This window comes from Haliotis rubra, unplaced genomic scaffold, assembly GCF_003918875.1.
Source record: "Haliotis rubra isolate DU_JTF1 unplaced genomic scaffold, ASM391887v1 Scf344, whole genome shotgun sequence".
Taxonomy (NCBI): Eukaryota; Metazoa; Mollusca; class Gastropoda; order Lepetellida; family Haliotidae; genus Haliotis; species Haliotis rubra.
Genome location: NW_025767018.1, coordinates 637,501 through 655,302, shown reverse-complemented (window position 1 = coordinate 655,302; position 17,802 = coordinate 637,501). Strand labels below are relative to the sequence as shown.

At 42.4% G+C, this 17,802-nt stretch overlaps 1 protein-coding gene and 2 long non-coding RNA genes across 4 annotated transcripts in view; 1 reads left to right on the top strand and 2 right to left on the bottom strand.

Annotated features, from left to right (window-relative positions):
* Nucleotides 1-597: 597 nt before the first annotated feature.
* On the top strand, nucleotides 598-5,029 carry LOC124284786. Its single transcript, XR_006900645.1, has 4 exons — nucleotides 598-842; nucleotides 1,171-1,236; nucleotides 1,923-1,988; nucleotides 4,962-5,029. It is a non-coding gene; the product is annotated as an uncharacterized LOC124284786 (long non-coding RNA).
* Nucleotides 5,030-6,168: 1,139 nt separating this feature from the next.
* Nucleotides 6,169-6,516, bottom strand: LOC124284787. Its single transcript, XR_006900646.1, has 2 exons — nucleotides 6,477-6,516; nucleotides 6,169-6,445 (listed from the first exon to the last, which is right to left on the bottom strand). It is a non-coding gene; the product is annotated as an uncharacterized LOC124284787 (long non-coding RNA).
* A 558-nt stretch (nucleotides 6,517-7,074) lies between these two features.
* LOC124284785 (serine/arginine repetitive matrix protein 1-like) overlaps nucleotides 7,075-17,802 on the bottom strand; it is a 16,968-nt gene continuing 6,240 nt past the window's right edge. Inside the window, exons 1-5 of one of the 2 annotated variants that reach the window (XM_046720897.1) lie at nucleotides 16,636-16,842; nucleotides 13,235-13,486; nucleotides 12,233-12,455; nucleotides 8,466-8,821; nucleotides 7,075-7,236 (exon numbers count right to left, since the gene is read on the bottom strand). In XM_046720897.1, the coding sequence (XP_046576853.1) occupies nucleotides 7,187-7,236; nucleotides 8,466-8,821; nucleotides 12,233-12,455; nucleotides 13,235-13,486; nucleotides 16,636-16,660 (906 nt within the window). In that variant the 5' untranslated portion in view covers nucleotides 16,661-16,842 and the 3' untranslated portion in view covers nucleotides 7,075-7,186. Of the gene's footprint in view, nucleotides 7,237-8,465; nucleotides 8,822-12,232; nucleotides 12,456-13,234; nucleotides 13,487-16,635; nucleotides 16,843-17,802 lie in introns of those variants that run through there. The other variant, XM_046720896.1, reaches the window with a different exon arrangement.

Here is a 17,802-nt window from a genome sequence, read left to right as displayed (position 1 = left end):
TACATCACCTGATTTACAAGATTTACTGTAATGTATTGTGAGTGGGTGAGTTAATATTCAACGTCATAGTAATGTATTGTGATAGTGACCTTGACTCCAAACCGCCATCGTACAACAGTATGTAGCATGACCCACTCACACGTGTCTCGGTCACCAGGTGTCTTGTAATACAGTTTATAAACCTCCAGTTGGCTTCCAGTTTGTTGACGTCTTACTTATACTAATGGCACATATATACTGAGAGAAATTAATAAAGGATCACAGGACAATTCAAGCGTTCCTTTAATATTTTCCAGTTTTCATCACCAGCGCTGTGGCGATGAAAACTGAAAAATAATAAAGGAATGCTTGCATATTCCTGTGATCCTTTATTTATTTCTCTCAGTATATAAGGAATTGCTACTGCTACTGCCATTACCTCTGCTGCTGCTACTGTTTCTTTACTATTACTATTACTACTAGTACTTCCAATGATAAGGGGTGGTGGGGCAGCCTAGTGGTTAAAGCGTTGTCTCGTCACGCCGAAGACCCGGGTTCGAATCCCCACATGGGTACAATGTGTGAAGCCCATTTCTGATGTTCCCCGCCGTGATGTTGCTGGAGTATTGCTAAAAACGGCGTAAAACAGAACTCAGTCAGTCAGTCCAATGATAATACTAATGCTTATGGTGTTTTCTTCAAATGTCTGTTAACATTTTGCACCCGATTGATTACACGGACATTAATGCTTACCAACACTGGTTTTTTTTAGATTTCAGACAAAATGAAGACTTGCCTGCTTGTGATGACTGTATTGATCGCCGCCATGACACTGTCTAGTGTCCAAGCTGGTGTAGTGTTCAGTAAGAAAACACTTATTTATCATCTCCCCTGCATATAACGAGGTCCGTATAACGGAGCAGAGTGGTGGCGCTCTATGACTTGGATTCTTTGTGTCATCGTAACCCGACAACTGGGGCCGTTGCTCATACCATCGGTCACGGGTTTGTCTGATTCAGACCGCTACAGCTGCAATTATGCTGACTGAAGCGTCAAACAATATTCACTCAGTGACTTCTGCCAACCGATAGTACTTTGACATATAAATGCCAGTTAAAGACCAGTTTTCCATGATCTGAATGATAGCACTTGGTGCATGTGCTTGTAAAGGGTTTTCTTCTTGTCACACAGACACCGGGTGTCAATCAGGACCGTGTCCCCCCGACCAAGTCTGTCGCGGAGGAAGGTGTCTACCAGGTGAGCACATTGATCACGTAGTTAGTAATTAGTAGAATTTCACTTTCACTGAATAACCAACAACGGAAGTATGAGCCATATTTGAATAAATAATGCGACAAAAGCTTTCAATAATTCCAAGAAATAAAAGCCGAGTCCTGAGTAGCCTACAGTTCGACCTTATCATGATCATGTATTCATAAATCACTGTCAAATAGTGCAACACCGGGTGTTTGTAAAATAGTGAGCACATCCGGCCCCTATCAACCGTCATAAGAAGATACAAAAGCAATTAAGTTAACCAAAATTACCAAAAACGAAAGACCTCAAACACTCATTCTTTAAGAACACGGGATTATAATTATGGTTTAAGTCAAATAGAGAACCTGTCTTGTTTATACTTTTTGTCACTGATGTGTTCAATTTAAAAATGGCCGCCACATGTGTACCGTAAAACATCTTTAAAGCTCTCCTGGGCCTTGTATATTGCAACCTTCATCAAACAACCTTTAAGCAGGAACCGTATGACGCATATCTGGTATTCTGTCGGTGTCAGGCCATACCATTGGAAACAAAGTGACTCTGATGGAGTTTAATGAAGTGGTGTTGGTGTGACGTATGTAAATAACTGATTGGCAAACTTTAAATGCTCACAACTATTTTATATCTAATAATATTGGTGACATCGACATTTGGTGTGCTTGCAGCCTGTAGTAACAACAATCAGTGTGCCAGATTCAACAAAATGTGCAGCAATGGCGCATGTGTTTGAGGTGAGTGTGTTTCTAATTACCCATGTCCCGATCATAGACAGCCTCAGTGGTGTAGTGGATAGAGCGTCCACCTTGAGCGCAGACTGACTGACTGACTGAGTTTTGGTTTTACGCCGCTTTTAGCAATATTCCAGCAACATCACGGCGGGGGACACCAGAAATGGGCTTCACACATTGTACCCATGTGGGGATTCGAACCCGGGTCCTCGGCGTGACGAGCCAACGCTTTAACCACAAGGCTACCCCACCGCCCCCTTGAGCGCAGAAGGTGTGTGGTTTGAACCCCATTGACATCATACCAAAACACGCTTGTAAACAAATAACGCTTGTATTTTGTTTGTTACTTGTTTGACCCCCGCATTCGGCAATATAGCAGGTATAATCGAACCTAGACCAGACAATCCAATGATCAATAGCTTAGGGCCTATTCGATTATGCTAAACCGGTTTTGGTTTCGGGAAAACCATGCACTCGATTATGTCGAAACCTAAAACGGGGTTCTGAAACTTCAAAACCATCTCCGAGGCAGGTTTCGCATTCTCTCACAACAAACATGGCGGAAACGAAAGCGCCAAGGTCAGCTGATCTTGGTGGCAAAATGGAGCAGCAGTTTTTGGAACCAAAATAATGATAAAAATCAACTGAGTACTAGGAGACTATTATTTAAAGCCCCAGTCTATTGAACAGGACTATTTTATGTAACTTGCATATATAATTACTTGTAACAGTATAATTACATATACGCAAATATTTACTTCCAAAAGCATCTCATCTCTGTTATTCGCTAATTCACTGATAAAATGAAAAACATATGCTGTCATCCAATTCGTTCCACATATACAGTAGCTGAGACATGTTTTTTGTATCCATTTTGAAACCGGATGGTGAAACCATCCACTCGTTTATAAAACTAGAAACTACTTTCACTTTGAAACCATGTATCCGAAACTAGACACTCGTTTATAACAGGAGAAACCAGTTTCAAAAACCAAAACCAGTTTCGCAATAATCGAACAGGCACTTGATCATCGATCTACACAACTGGGAACCGATGACATGTGTCAACCAAGTCAGCGAGCCTCACCATCCGATCCCGTTAGTCGCCTGTTACAAGCATATGTTGCTGAAGACCAATTCTAACCAGGATCTTCACGGGTACTATAGCGTGTGTAACCTTACCTGGTATTCGGCATTGTGGGGATAAAACAATGGCTGCTCAGTTCAGGGTCAGAACACTGTCTCAGTAGGGTACCCATGTTAAACAGCAGTATGGGGGTTAGGTGAGGTGAAATTGGGTTTAACGTCGTGCTTGAGAATATTTCGCTCATATGACGACGTGCATGCGTGTGTATGTGTATGTGCGGCTGCCTGTACTAGCCCAGACTGAAGCTGGTTTTATAGTGCTAGCCCACTGAGATACCACGCCGCAGTGAAGCATGAATACCCCACTCAGACACAGTATACTGACTCCGAGCCGACCAGTCCTTGTTGTACCCATTAATGCCGAGCGCCAGGCAAGGACCAACAAGTACCATATTTTAACGTCGAGCAGTATGGGGACTCGGTGGGCTAGCAGTATGAAAACAGTATTTATCGCAACGCACGCGCACACGCACACAACACATTCACAAACCACGCGGCATGCCAGTATGTAAGTGAATAGTCGTCAACATTACGTTAAGATAACATTTCACGCTCTTGTCCAATGTTCACTTCATACAGTCAAATACTTTTGTGTCGAAGCTTGATGTGTCAACCGTAGGGTTATCTCGAAGTAAAGGATGGGCCCCTGAGTATTCCTTCTTTAGTCATCATTTGGCGTTTCTGCCTAACCTCGGATAACTCGAAGTAGTTGGGCAGGTCCCTTTAACTTCGACACAACAGTATTTGTGTTTTCCTCCGTCTCAAGTGGGTGAAGGTCAATCTCAAAAAGACTTAATTTGGGGCATATTTTCCCTTTTAATGAAGTTAAGTTGGGGTTAGAATGGGCATTTAGCAGCCTACGTTGGCGGTAACATGATACTAAATGGACGTCGGGTGAAGCTCCGTGACTTGGTTCATTGCGGGTCACCGTGCCCTCGACAGTGTACATCGGTGCTCTTAATATCGACCACTGGATTGTCAGAGTCAAGACTCGATTATCCACCAGCTGGCGCCATATAGCTGCAACGTTGAACAACAAACAAACATTGTAATATACTCATGCCAATAATGGTTGTCATCCCCTTCCCCACCCCAACCCCACACACACCTCACACCCCAACCCCACACCCCCTCTCCAATTAAAAATATTGAAGGGGGTGACAACCATTATTGGCATGAGTATATATGATTATGTAGGTTATACAGGCATAATGTGACTGGCCAGATGTGACCATAACGTCAATAGTGAATGACCAGATGTGACCATAACGTCAATAGTGACTGGCCAGATGTGGCCATAACGTTAATAGTGACTGGCCGGATGTGGCCATAACGTTAATAGTGACTGGCCAGATGTGACCATAACGTTAATAGTGACTGGCCAGATGTGACCATGACGTTAATAGTGACTGGCCAGATGTGACCATGACGTTAATAGTGACTGGCCAGATGTGACCATAACGTTAATAGTGACTGGCCAGATGTGACCATAACGTTAATAGTGACTGGCCAGATGTGACCATAACGTTAATAGTGACTGGCCAGATGTGGCCATAACGTTAATAGTGACTGGCCAGATGTGACCATAACGTTAATAGTGACTGGCCAGATGTGACCATAACGTCAATAGTGACTGGCCAGATGTGGCCATAACGTTAATAGTGACTGGCCAGATGTGACCATAACGTTAATAGTGACTGGCCAGATGTGACCATAACGTTAAGTCATCTCAATCCCTGGCACAAAAAGATCGAATCAAGTTATATCACGATTATTCATGCTATGAGGTCCTGTAGAAAGTGTGTAACGGTTTTGTCTGGTTTATTTCAGATTTCAACCTCATCCAGTTCGCTGTGTCCCGTGAAGTTCATGCAATAGAGGAAATGTTTGAGAGTTATATCATGGTTATAGAATAAAGATGACCATTTGACTAGTACATTTGTTTGTAATATGATATTTTAAGATAGAAAACTAACGCTTTATTGAATGTTTAATTGGATTGATGGATCATCTCCGAAACTCCACGGGATGTACACGTTATTATAACGGAGCGTCCTAACACTGCTACGATATTACTAACGCGGGTAATTAGCTAAACACGTGGATGCATGCATCAGGTATAAACTAGGACAAAACTAAAACAGTGTCTGCAGTACATGCACAAATATGCGCCCTATCCCTTATCGTGAATACCCTGTGTACCAGTTTCAAATTTAAGACTTCATTTTGTCATTTTTACATTTAATTTTGATAACAGAAATTTTACCAATGCTTTGAATGTAATTTAAGTAGGATAATATCCTGGTAACTCTCCATTCCTTAAAAATAAAAATTATCGCACATTGCGGCGTAAAACTGCATGTCAGAATATACAAGACCCCTATGTTATCCTAATAAAGTACTGTCACTCTGTTTAAAACTTTTAAGTTGACAAGTGTGTAGCCCATTACTCGTGTCCCCCGTCGTGATATTGCTGGAATGTTGCTAAAAGCGGCGTAAAACTACACTCACTCACTCAAAGTTGACAAGGATTCGAAACGTCCCTCAATGTCCATCGAGCAATGCCTTCAGATTGAGGTAAGCCCGTTACTTCACATAATTGTTTTTGTGTTCTTGGGGGGAAATCAGGAATATTCCAGTCATATGTCGGTAATGATCAAATCCGGGCCAGACAATCCAGTGACTGACATCAGGAGAATTGACCTACGCAGTTTAGATACAATGCATGCACCGAATCGTGTCGACAAGCCTAATCGCCCGATGACGACGAGCAGATTGCCAATGATCTGAATCTTCACTGGTTACTTCGGAACAGAGAGAGCATATACCGGTATATGGCCTCTGCTTCGGGGCGCAGGTGGTAACCTTGAAGTTAAAGAGTTCGCTCGTCACGCAGAAGACCTGGGTTCGATTCCCCATATGGGTACAATGTGTGAACCCAAACCTTTGTACAGGTTAGTGCTCACTGCTATATTTAATTTTATATTTAGTCAAATGTAGTACTTAAGATTCTAGAACAGCAAAGATTTTCGTCACAGACAGACAGACAATAGTTTATTTACGTCACACTTCTGTACATACAGATGGTCCAAACATTCAAAAGAGTCAAATGTACGGAACCATTCTCAGTCAGAATATGTGCATCAGCTGAAAGACATTCATTATCGCATACTGCCTCCATGGTCTAGCGGATAGAGCTTCAGTGCGGCGTGACAAGAAGTTAAACAGATTGTCACCCTTTCTGGCGCATTAAAGGGGTTTGTCAAGGACTGGACGGCTGGGCTCCCTCCTCTGAATGGAGTATTCATTTAACACTACGGTATGGTATCTCAGTGGACATACAACCCACGGTGTCCGAAGGCTATGGAAATGAAACTTGTTTTTTAACTCAGCAATGTTCCAGCTATGGGGGTGGGGCGGTGGGGTAGCCTAGTGGTTAAAGCGTTGGCTCGTCACGCCGAAGACCCGGGATCGAATCCCCACATGGGTACAATGTGTGAAGCCCATTTCTGGTGTTCCCCGCCGTGATGTTGCTGGAATATTGCTAAAAGCGGCGTAAAACCAAACTCAGTCAGTCCAGCTATGGGGGCAGTTTCTAAATATTCGAGTATGGACCAGACAATCTAGTGATTGACATCATGAGCATCGATCTACGCAAATGGGACACGATGACATGCATCAGAGCAAAGTGTTTCTCTGCAATCCCGTTTGTCGCGTCTTGCGACAAGCATGGGTTGCTGAAGACCAATTCTATTTCTTATTGCGCTAAGACATGCTTGGAGTGAGTGAGGGAGTATGGTTTTACCCGCTTTAGCAATATTCAAACAATATCACGGCGGGGCACACCAGAAATGGGCTTTCACACATTGTTCCAATGTGGGAAGTCTAACCATTAGGCTCTACTCTACCACGGGTGCTCATGGGAGAGATAGAAAGATGATGATGTCATTATGTAGATTTATTGAATGTACATGCTCATCATATCAATCTAGTCACATCACCAGAGTGAGGTCATGTAGAGGTCATGTAGATTTCTTCTTGAACACATACTGCATCTACTCATTATCCGAGTAATCGTCCTCCGAATCATGGCCACGCTTCGCATCTGGAAAATGGAAGATTAATCATTGGCTTAAACAAAAATACAATTAATATTTTTAAAACACTGACACAGACCGATACAAAGATGCATAGAAAGTACATATATAAATATATTAATACACCTGGTGACTTGACAGAAAAGCAGATTGCAAAATAATTCAGTCAGGACCCACAGGAGTTCCGTTGTATTGTATTCCTAATATCTAGAATCGGCGAGGACTATTCTTCGAGTGAAATGGTTTTACACTGCTTTTAGAAATATTCTAGCAACACCACCCCAGGCACCCATTTAGGGAACCAAACTTGACGCTACAGCGTGACGTACGAACGCATTAACTTTGTACTGCCCTTAACACAACATTGTGGAAGCCCATGTCTGATGTCCCCCGCCGTGATATTGCTGGAATATTGCTAAAAGTGGCGTACTCACATACTCACTCACTTAACACAACACACGTTCACTTACACGCGCTAACTCTCACTACTAACTGCTTTCTTTCAACCTCTAGTGTACAGTACACAACCCTGTGCACTTAAAAGAACCCACGAATCCGTTGGTATATGACCAGATGGTGGCCACATGAATACGTGCAAACACCCAGTTGCGGGTACAGCAAGGTGCAGTAAACATGGACAAAGTACTGTGACTATGTGTCCTAGTCCACCCAGCTTTGAATGGGTACCTCGTAAGGATGGGAATGCCACAATAACTCGGTGCGCCTAGTTGCTGCAAGAGTTGTATGATCCCCAGGGAGTTGAGATTGACAATACGATGTGCCGTTGAGATTGACATCCAGTGAACGAGGGAAAAACAAAGCAAGCGCAAAGAGTCCTTTGCGGAGATTTACGCTATATAAATGCTATCCATTATTATTATTATTATTATTTTTATTATTTCTTGTAGGAATAATGTTATGTTTATGAGGCTAATGTAATGTGAGCATTGAACTTACACAACATTTGAAACCCAGGTCCACGGTGATGGCCCTGAAAATATCTGCCACCAAGGATTCGATAACCCATCACATATTTCACTCCCACCTCTATGGGAGGGAACTCTGCACAGCGATTTGCGTCAATTTAGACAATGACTTGGTCAGCTGTGTACATGTATGTGCCCTTACGGTACAAATTCATCTTGCTATACCTCCGGTAGACGTGTTTCAATTTTTTACACCCCAGACCACTATTCTCTATTAATTCTTAAAAGGAATACCGTGGTTATCTACTCACTGAATCGCTTTTCATCTTCCTTACTACCATAGGTCACCGTCCTCTTGTACTTTGTCTCAGCTATGAAGGTATTATCCCTGTTGTCTCCTTCAGATCTCACGTTTTCTTTTGTTGAACGGGTATTGACTGATTTTCCATTTTGTGAATGCTGAGATTGGTACTTGTCGTATTTAGTCGATGCTTGATTTTCAGTGTTACGCTTTTCGCTGGATGACCTTGAGGATTCACGATCATGGGGAGATAACTCTGTAGATAACTTCCTGTTGGAATGGATATTAGGCAGAACTCGGTATGGGTTGAGCGGTTCATTGTTTGGTTCCCTTGTTGCATTAGACTTCGTTGGCTGGGACGTCGATCTGAAACAATTTGTAAACCAGTCGTCAATTGTTGTAGACCTGAAAACTGTATTATATATTGATGAATACTGAAGTAATAGTAACAGTACACGCCAGAGAATGCTTGACATGATCCCTGTGGAGATTCTGGATTAGACGCGATCCAATCATCCCGTGTTGGTTAGAAGCAACATGATGGACCGATGACTTGTCAACGTCTTCCGACAGCATTGATTGTTGCTGATAGTATCAATGACGGTGTTGTCATGACAAAAGTCTGTCGTGATGTATACACAAAGAACTTAATTAAGCACCCCCTGTACGTTTGCAATGATAGGTTTTCAACACGAACTCAAAACATCTCGTGGTGACTACGATGGAAAAACAAGAGGTTTTCTGACCCTTTGGCTCATAAAAAACGACAAATGATTGGAATCCATGTTGATTTTATGATGATAATTGCTCATTTTAAAAGAACACTGATTTTCATACAAAATCATGTCTGTACAAGTATGGCCCTGGAATGTTTAATGTTGAATTTATTGGTGAATGTGAACATTCAAAATGTTATTTTGCGTGTCTTACACGATTCAAGGTCAATACCGAGTGTAACCTCCATGTGACTGTATGACAGCCAGCTCTCTCCTCCTTATACCCCCCGTCATCCTCCTGGTCCTCTAAAGGGTCAGTCTACGCCATTCCCCGTGTAAAGCAGCTGCTAATTGGGCCAGTTCTATACAGGAGGATCCCTTTGTTGCACACGACGGCCAATCATGTCCTATGTATGCTCCAAAGGGTTTAGATCGGGGCTCATTCAATCGTGAGATATGTCATGAGGTGCTTAACTAAGATTGCCTATGTCAAACTACATGTACTTTCAGGTTTTGCCTATCCACGCGATGCCTCCAGTCCTTTCTGAATAAACTATGTCTAATGATCCAAATATACTTCAGCGTTTTCTGCTGAGTCGCCGAAGCATGCCGATAACCATGGCGCCTTATGATCTCGCCCAATATGATAAATTGGACGGTTCAACATTGTGTTCATACGTGATTTATAGAGCTGCTCTATTGAGTGAAATTACACATCCAGTATGAACGAAGAAGATATGATAAATAGGCAAATATCTGTATCAACAAAGACTAACTTAATACACTCTTTAAAAAAGAAACGCATAAGCCATGTTTAGAAGAATATATTGCGTTAATTTAAGAGCAATTATTTAATGCAATTTCAATGGCATTCAAAAGGTGAAAATGCACGCGTCTATAGACAAAGAGTTCGCTAACACAACAGCCGCCTTTATTGTTGTGTTTCTGATTACTTGAGTCAACACGATGACGTCAAAGTCAGTACTTTGTATGACCACCATTGGCAGCAATTACTGCTCGGCACAGACTAGATACGTCGACGAAGTCGCTCTTGCAGTATTCTTCCTGCATCAGGATGACCAGTTGTGGAAGTGCCTCAGGCGTGATGTGACGTTGACGTACACGTCGATCGAGTTCATTGCCATAGGCGTTTAGATCTGGTGATCGAGAAGGCCATGGTAAGACATTGACGTTAGAATTGACAAGGTAGCGGACCGTGACGCGTGCTGTATGTGATGTGGTGTTTTCTTGCTGGAACAACTCCCTCTGTCGGTCCATAATCGGAAGCACTTGACGTACAAGGACTTCGTTGATGTACCGATTTGCTGTCAAATTTCCCTGAACCACCACTAAATCAGATCTTTGTGTCCTGGATATCGCTCCTCACACCATGACACTTCCTCCAACGAATCTGTCGACCTGTCGAATGTAATTAGGGGCAAAATGTTCATTTCTCCGACGGTAATCCATTTTCTTCCCACAGAGGTTACTCCTGTCATATCTTCCTACGTAACCTCTGTTCTAATACGGCCCTTTCATGGTGTGAGCGTTCAAGACTCGTGATTGGAGGCAATCAGATTTAGTTATGCAATCAGCGGTGTTGTTTCAAAAGTGATCATTCGCAAGGCCTCGGTAATTTCCGTATGCTTCGAGAAAACTAAACCTCTTCCCCCTGCGCGATGCGCAAACGTTTCTTCTAGACAGAACTCAGTCATGTTATGGCGGATCAGTGGCGTCACCATCGCCCTCGTTGACAACAGACACGCTAGCCATTAAACGTCTTGTGTGTAACATCAACACAAGTCCCCGGCAGATGGGGGATATTTGTGGCCTAACATTTGCTTGTGTTAGTCAAGTTGAATCTAAGTCGATGTAACACGTGTTCTGATTGGATAGAAAGAAGGGAGATAATTCATGTTGCGATCTTTTGCCGCTAGGGGATTTTACGAGAACCGGGAAATATGGCCGTATTAGAACAGAGGTTCGTAGGAAGATATGACAAGTAACCTCTGTGGGAAGAGAATGACGGTAAACACGCTGTCTTCCATCTCGCCTGTGAAAAAGAAATCGTGATCCATCACTGAAGCAGACTTGCGTCCAATTTCGAAGGTTCCAGTTCCGGACTTTACGACACCATCGCAAGCGATTGCGCCGATATAAGTCTCTCAAAACAGGAGCAACAACTGGCCTTCTTGGTCGAATCCCACTTTATGCAATCAATTCCTGACAGTTTGGTCGGAAATTCTTTAAGAACCAGGCAGTCAGGGTACAGACCCTGAAGCAAAAATATCCAAGAAAGCCGAGCCAAGTCTAGAAAATGTGGTAAGATTTCCTCAGCTTCTGAAAATGAAGAAAGTCTCAGGGCTCCTTTTCATTATATTTTATTTTTTTACTATGAACATTTTTCAGTAAAATATGTTCATTTCAGAGACTAGTTGTTAGTCTAGAACCAGGGATGCGTTGTGCACTCTCCACGGCTGTGGCAACACGATGACGCAAGTGATCAGCCCGGATGTAACGTTCCTGGGCATTGGTTGTAACTCTTAGACGGCCGCTTCTGGGGCGATCTTGGGCGGAATTGGTCTGGAGGAAACGATCCCAAAGGCGAGATATGATGCTCTTTTCCAGGCAAAATGGAATGACAAAAAGAGATACAACGTTTGCCTGTTTATAGTGATCGATACCACATGATTTTCCGCTTACGTGCACGTGCATTTTACTTTGAATGTTTTCTTGATGACGTTTGAGCGAATATTTCTTCAAACGCTTCTAAAATAAGGGGGAACGTTAAAATTGCCGCGTTTTGGCGCTGAAGCTGTTTACAATCACACAAAGATGACGTTTTGGAAAGAAATAGAATATTTGTATTGTTCCTGTCGCAGCTACATGAGTCCAATATTCTAAAAATCACCTATGCGTTTCTTTTTTTTTCTTTTTTTTTGAAGAGTGTAATAAAAATAGATCAGTTACTGATATCAACAGGTTTCTGAAACCATGACAACAGCTTCTATAACGTCAGGGAGTTAATGGGAACATTTTTAAGATATGAAGCCATGGATACCTCTTTCGAGATAGATGCCCTCTTGTTGGAACATGTCTCCTTGGTGACGGTGAATGTCTCCTTGGTGACGGTGAATATTTCCTTCGTGGCGGTGAATGCCTCTTTGGTGATGGTGAATGTGACCTTGGGGATGGTGAATTTCGTCTTTGCGAAGACGGCTCGTATCCTTCCAGAGGTATCAGTTTAGACTCCGAGCGCTTTGCTCTTCTCCTCGATGTTACATCTGAGAATACAAAAAGAGACTCTGAAGCTCACTTGGATGTTTCGGACCTGTGAAGATACAGATGGCATAAAGAAGAAAATGCAAAAGGCACAGCACAGGTTTCTACGCATCTTACATCTTCACAGCGACTCTATCTATAATGATATTTAAAGAAATACATTTTTTCCTCCTGTATTCAGTCACAGACGCACTGGTGAGTAGGTGAGTGAGTTGGGTTTTACGCCGCTTTTAGCAATATTCCAGCAATATATCGGCGTGGGACACCAGAAATGGGCTTCACACATTGTACCCATGTGGGGAATTGAACCCAGATCTCAGACGTGACAAGGGAATGTTTTAACCACTAGGCCACCCTACCGCCCCAGCAAATGTAAGATCCAAAGATGAAACAATGATACCCGTTCATCACAATCGATGGCTATTTCTTGTTTGAACCTATATAGGGGTACGAACGTGGGTCTTTGACGAATATATGGCAGGAGGTCTTGTTTTTAGCAAACCATGATGCAGACAAACTCTGCGTGGGTCAAATGGGCAATATATGAATTTGTATAGAATGACGCGGGGTATAGTAGTCAGTCTTAGTTGATGCATTTCATCGTATCCAAGTTGGGTTGATGGACGCACATGATGTCATTTGATTGTCTGCTCCAGACTCGATTTTTACAGACTGCCGTCATATAGCTAGAAAATTGCTTAGTGCGGCGTTAAACAACAAAGAAACAAACCAACCTTTGACGGAGCAGGCTAAGATACTATGGACATGATATAGCAACTACCTTCAATTCTTTTATCGAGCCTTTTTCGTGTAGCCGTCTTGATGTATGAGTTACAGTAGACTCGCGCTGTCTGGCAGAGGAGCAGAACATTCTCCTTGGATATCTTGCAGTCCTTGACCTTAACAACGTCACGTGCTGAGGCGGGGACCGTGAAGGGATCCGGGGTATGTTTCTGGAGGTGAAGGGTCAGTTCAGACGGTTCACTTCCGGCAAAGCAGGCGGTGTGATGTTTTCGGTTAACAAAGGAGAAATCTGTATAAAAAACATCAGACATACAGAAGAAAATGATCTTTTGTTGATTAAATTTACATTTAGAATCAATCTTTGTTGACAAAAACAGGATATAGATGACTGTATGAAGGTCATGGTCATCAACTGGAAAGGAAATATCATTGCTGAACCGTCAGTGAGCAAATTTGGGGAATGACTTATTCCTGATTCGATATTTCCATTTTTTTTTTGAAATTTTAAATAATCTAGTAGGTTTGCATTTTGCAGAAAAACGGTGGTCCATGTGTGCATTTTCATAAAATGACATGGTTCTTGTGGCCTTCCGTAGGTTTTGTGGTGTCTGGTGGTTACGACGGATGACGTAGCCTACATACAGGTCAGGTCCCTAGCAATCCATGCTTGTTTAAGAAGCGATTAAATGGATCATTGATAAGACTGAATGACTTGGTTGATACCTGCCATGGTATCCCGGTTATGTGGATCGATGTTTACTTTCAGTCAGGTCAACTTAAAAACTATACACGGATGTGTTAGGAGATTGTCCATATACCAGTTTGACACAGCATATATTAAGGACGCCAGAGGCTTGCTGCAAGGATTGGCATTCAACCGGTGACCCGACTTGAGCCAAAGTTGAGATACTTCTGGAGAGACTCGGGTGAGGGTGGGATCACACTCATATTTATAATTGTAACTTATTGTAAACCTTATTGAGCACAGAGTATGTGAGTGTGTAGGATTTGGTTCCCGACACCATCACCCGTCGGCCACCGAATCTGTCGACGCAGATCAGAGAAACTTGTTTATTTCGACTTCAGACTTGGAGAACAAAGTGAGATTAATCACTTAACCCGAGTCTTCGCCGGTGTCTGTATGTTGTTTCTCCATCGTATATGTTGTCGTCGATGCAAACGTCCCAAGACCGGGGCAAATACCCCGTTTTCTGAATTTAATTCCCACCTATCGAGGACCAGTCCTGATTATTTCGCCGAATTCCCTCCTCAGACCTGACGCACGTCCTACAGTCTCGGCTGAGGTAGCCTGTTGACGCAGGTGAAAGAGCCCGGATGCAGGGGAGGTGACTCTTGATCTGCCATTTGGGTCAATCTCGTGCTGAAGTATACCAATCCCATAAATGAGAAATTGGTCTACGTTTGAATGACAAACATCTGCAGGCTGGGACTTTTCAACTAAAAGACGTCGTATATCGGTGTTGCCATTGGCAACATTCACTCTAGGCGTTTTTCCACTTCAAAACAGTCGACAAACTTGTCACAAAATGTTGACACAAACGTTGTCACTGCACCTGGCTATTACAACAAGCATTTACATGTCCTTTAACCTTTCCCTTTCCAAGACAAAATCGTGCAGCCTTAAAACAATTGCTAAAATGTTGCGCTTGTGCACTATCCAATTATCGAACATGTAAATATCACCGTTCGATCAAGCATTTTAATTGATTATTCATGAATAAACAATATCCACATTTTCATTATCTTCTAAACGTTTTTGGTTTTGATGAGAATATGAAGAATGTGAAGTTTCAGCGACAAGAAGTTTGCTCGGGTTGTGTAATCCCAGGACTACGATAGAGTTACAAACAGCGAGGCAAGTTCTATGGATATACAACTTCTTTGTTAATAATCCACATAAAGAATAAATGAACAAAGAAGTTGTATATCCCATAGAACTCCCCTCTATGATTGCACCAATACCAATACGGATCTGAAATATGGGAAACAAGCTACTGTAAAATTATTGAAACTGTGCACACCAGATTTTGCAAGTCATTTCTTAAAGTTAGTAAAACTACCAACAACAACATGGTTCTGGGAGAGTGTGGGAGAGCTCCCTCCAGTATCAATATATCTCAAGAGCAGTCAAGTACTGGTGCAGACTGATACAACTTCCACGAAACAGACTTCCTTATCAGGCATATCTAATGATGAAAACTCTCGACGATAATAGTAAAACAACATGGGCTTCTCATATTAGGCTGATATTATTCCAATATGGATTTGGTTTCTTATGGATATCTCAAGACATTGGCTGTATATCCACATTCATTAAACAGAGATTCTATGACTGCTTCACTCAAGACTGGCATGTATCACTATTTTCGTCACCCAAATGTAAATACTATTCACAATTTAAATCATCTCTAAGCGTCGAACCATATTTAACCAGTGAATTGCTACCAAATCAACGTAAAATCATAACTCAGTTTCGGTGCTGTAACTTCAGACTCGCAGTGGAATGTGGCCGTCATACAAACACCCCGTATAATGAACGTCTCTGCCTCTTTTGTCATGCTGATGGCCTTGATTACATCGAAGATGAACTCAATATTTTATTAATATGTCCAAAATATTCCCAACAAAGATCTGATTGTTTATCAATACATCTGACTCAACCACCGACAATTGAAACCTTCATCCGATTGTTGTCATCGGACAATATACATATTTTAAAATCATTGAGTAAATATCTTTCACAAGTTCGCCGTAGAAGGAATGAATAACTGTAAAACAAATCAATACTAAACTTTACTTAGCTTTACTCAGTATGTATTTACTTTTGCCAAATGTATGTATTATGGGCCTTGGGCCTAAATTACCGAATAAACCTGTCTGTCTGTCTGGCTGTCTGTCAGAACTCTCCTCGTTGTTCAAAACACCAACCTCAAAGTGCCACTCAAAGAAGTTAAAATAGAGTCCTCACTGCTCTAATGACCCAATGGGGTTATCTGTTTTAGAACAGTTAACAATTTGAAATGTGGTGATTGAATTACATAAGTCAGTACGCACAATAGTTATGTGGAATGTAATGATATAGTTGATAGTATTAGGGGAATAAACCCGTAAATACTGCTGCATGCAGAAATATATCGACAGTTTCTTTGTTGTTTATTGCTGCAGTCAGCAATATTCCAGCTATATGGCGGCGGTCTGTAAATAATCGAGTCTGGACCAGACAATCAACAGCATGAGCATCAATCAACGCAATTGGGACACGATGACATGTGTCAACCAAGTCATCGAGCCTGACCACCCGATCCCGTTAGTCGCCTCTTACGACAGGCATGGGTTACTGAAGATCAATTCTAACCCGGATCTTCACGGGTATAATCGCCAGTTAAATATCATAATCCATAAGGCGCAAGTACATACCGTCATATTTGTGAGGTGACTCCATGTTGAGCACAAAGTCACAGAGGCACTGCCACAGTTTCCCAGAAGAACGCAATGAAGGGGTTATCTTAAATCTAGTCACAGAGGTCTTACTTCCTTGTTGTTGGGCAACACACGAGCACGCTGGCACAGACGACCACCCATGGCCCTTAAGATGCCGGAGTCGTGCGTATATGTTCACCTTGAAGGTCAAGAGCTCTGATAAAGATTACAATCTGCTTGCTGTTATTGTTCAATTTAATTGTAGGACGACAAACTTGGACTTTAGACCTCTACATGTTGCGATCCCTTTCAGAAGTCTTTGTTGTGGTACTGACTATTATACAAAGACGACACAATTGTCCGGGGATTGTGTTACCAGCATTGTTCAATGTGAGGTGAGGTTAGGTGAAATTGGGTTTAACGTCGTGCTTGAGAATATTTCGCTCATATGACGACGTGCATGCGTGTGTATGTGTATGTGCGGCTGCATGTACTAGCCCAGACTGAAGCTGGTTTCATAGTGCTAGCCCACGGAGATACCACGCCGCAGTGAAGCATGAATACCCCACTCAGACACATTATACTGACTCCCGAGCCGACCAGTCCTTGTTGTACCCATTAATGCCGAGCGCCAGGTAGGGACCAACAAGTACCACATTTTAACGTATTTTGGTATGACGCAGTCGGGGATCGAACCCGCGACCTTCCCCTCTCCGGGCGGACGCTCTAACCACTACACCACGGAGGCGGTCTACAAGTTCTGATCTGATGTGGTGAATGCATTACATGTTATGTAATATGCATATGGAAGCACAGCAAGAAAGGAATTATCTGTTGATTTAAAAACATCAATCAAAGGATTATTAAACTGATACTATTTTGATTGATTAATAACAGCAATCTTGTGACCAATGCACCAGTGAAGAGATCCAAGACAGAATTGTCAAAGCAGGCGACTAACAGGGTCAGGTGGTCAGGCTCGCTGACTTGGTTGACATATGTCATCGCATCCCAATTGTGTAGATCAATGCTCATGATGTTGATGACTTATTGTCTGGTCCAGACTCGATTATCTACAGACTGCCGCAATACAGCAGATAATTATGCTGAATGCAGTGGTCAACAACCAACAGACTGAGGTCAAAATAACTAAAATGTACACTG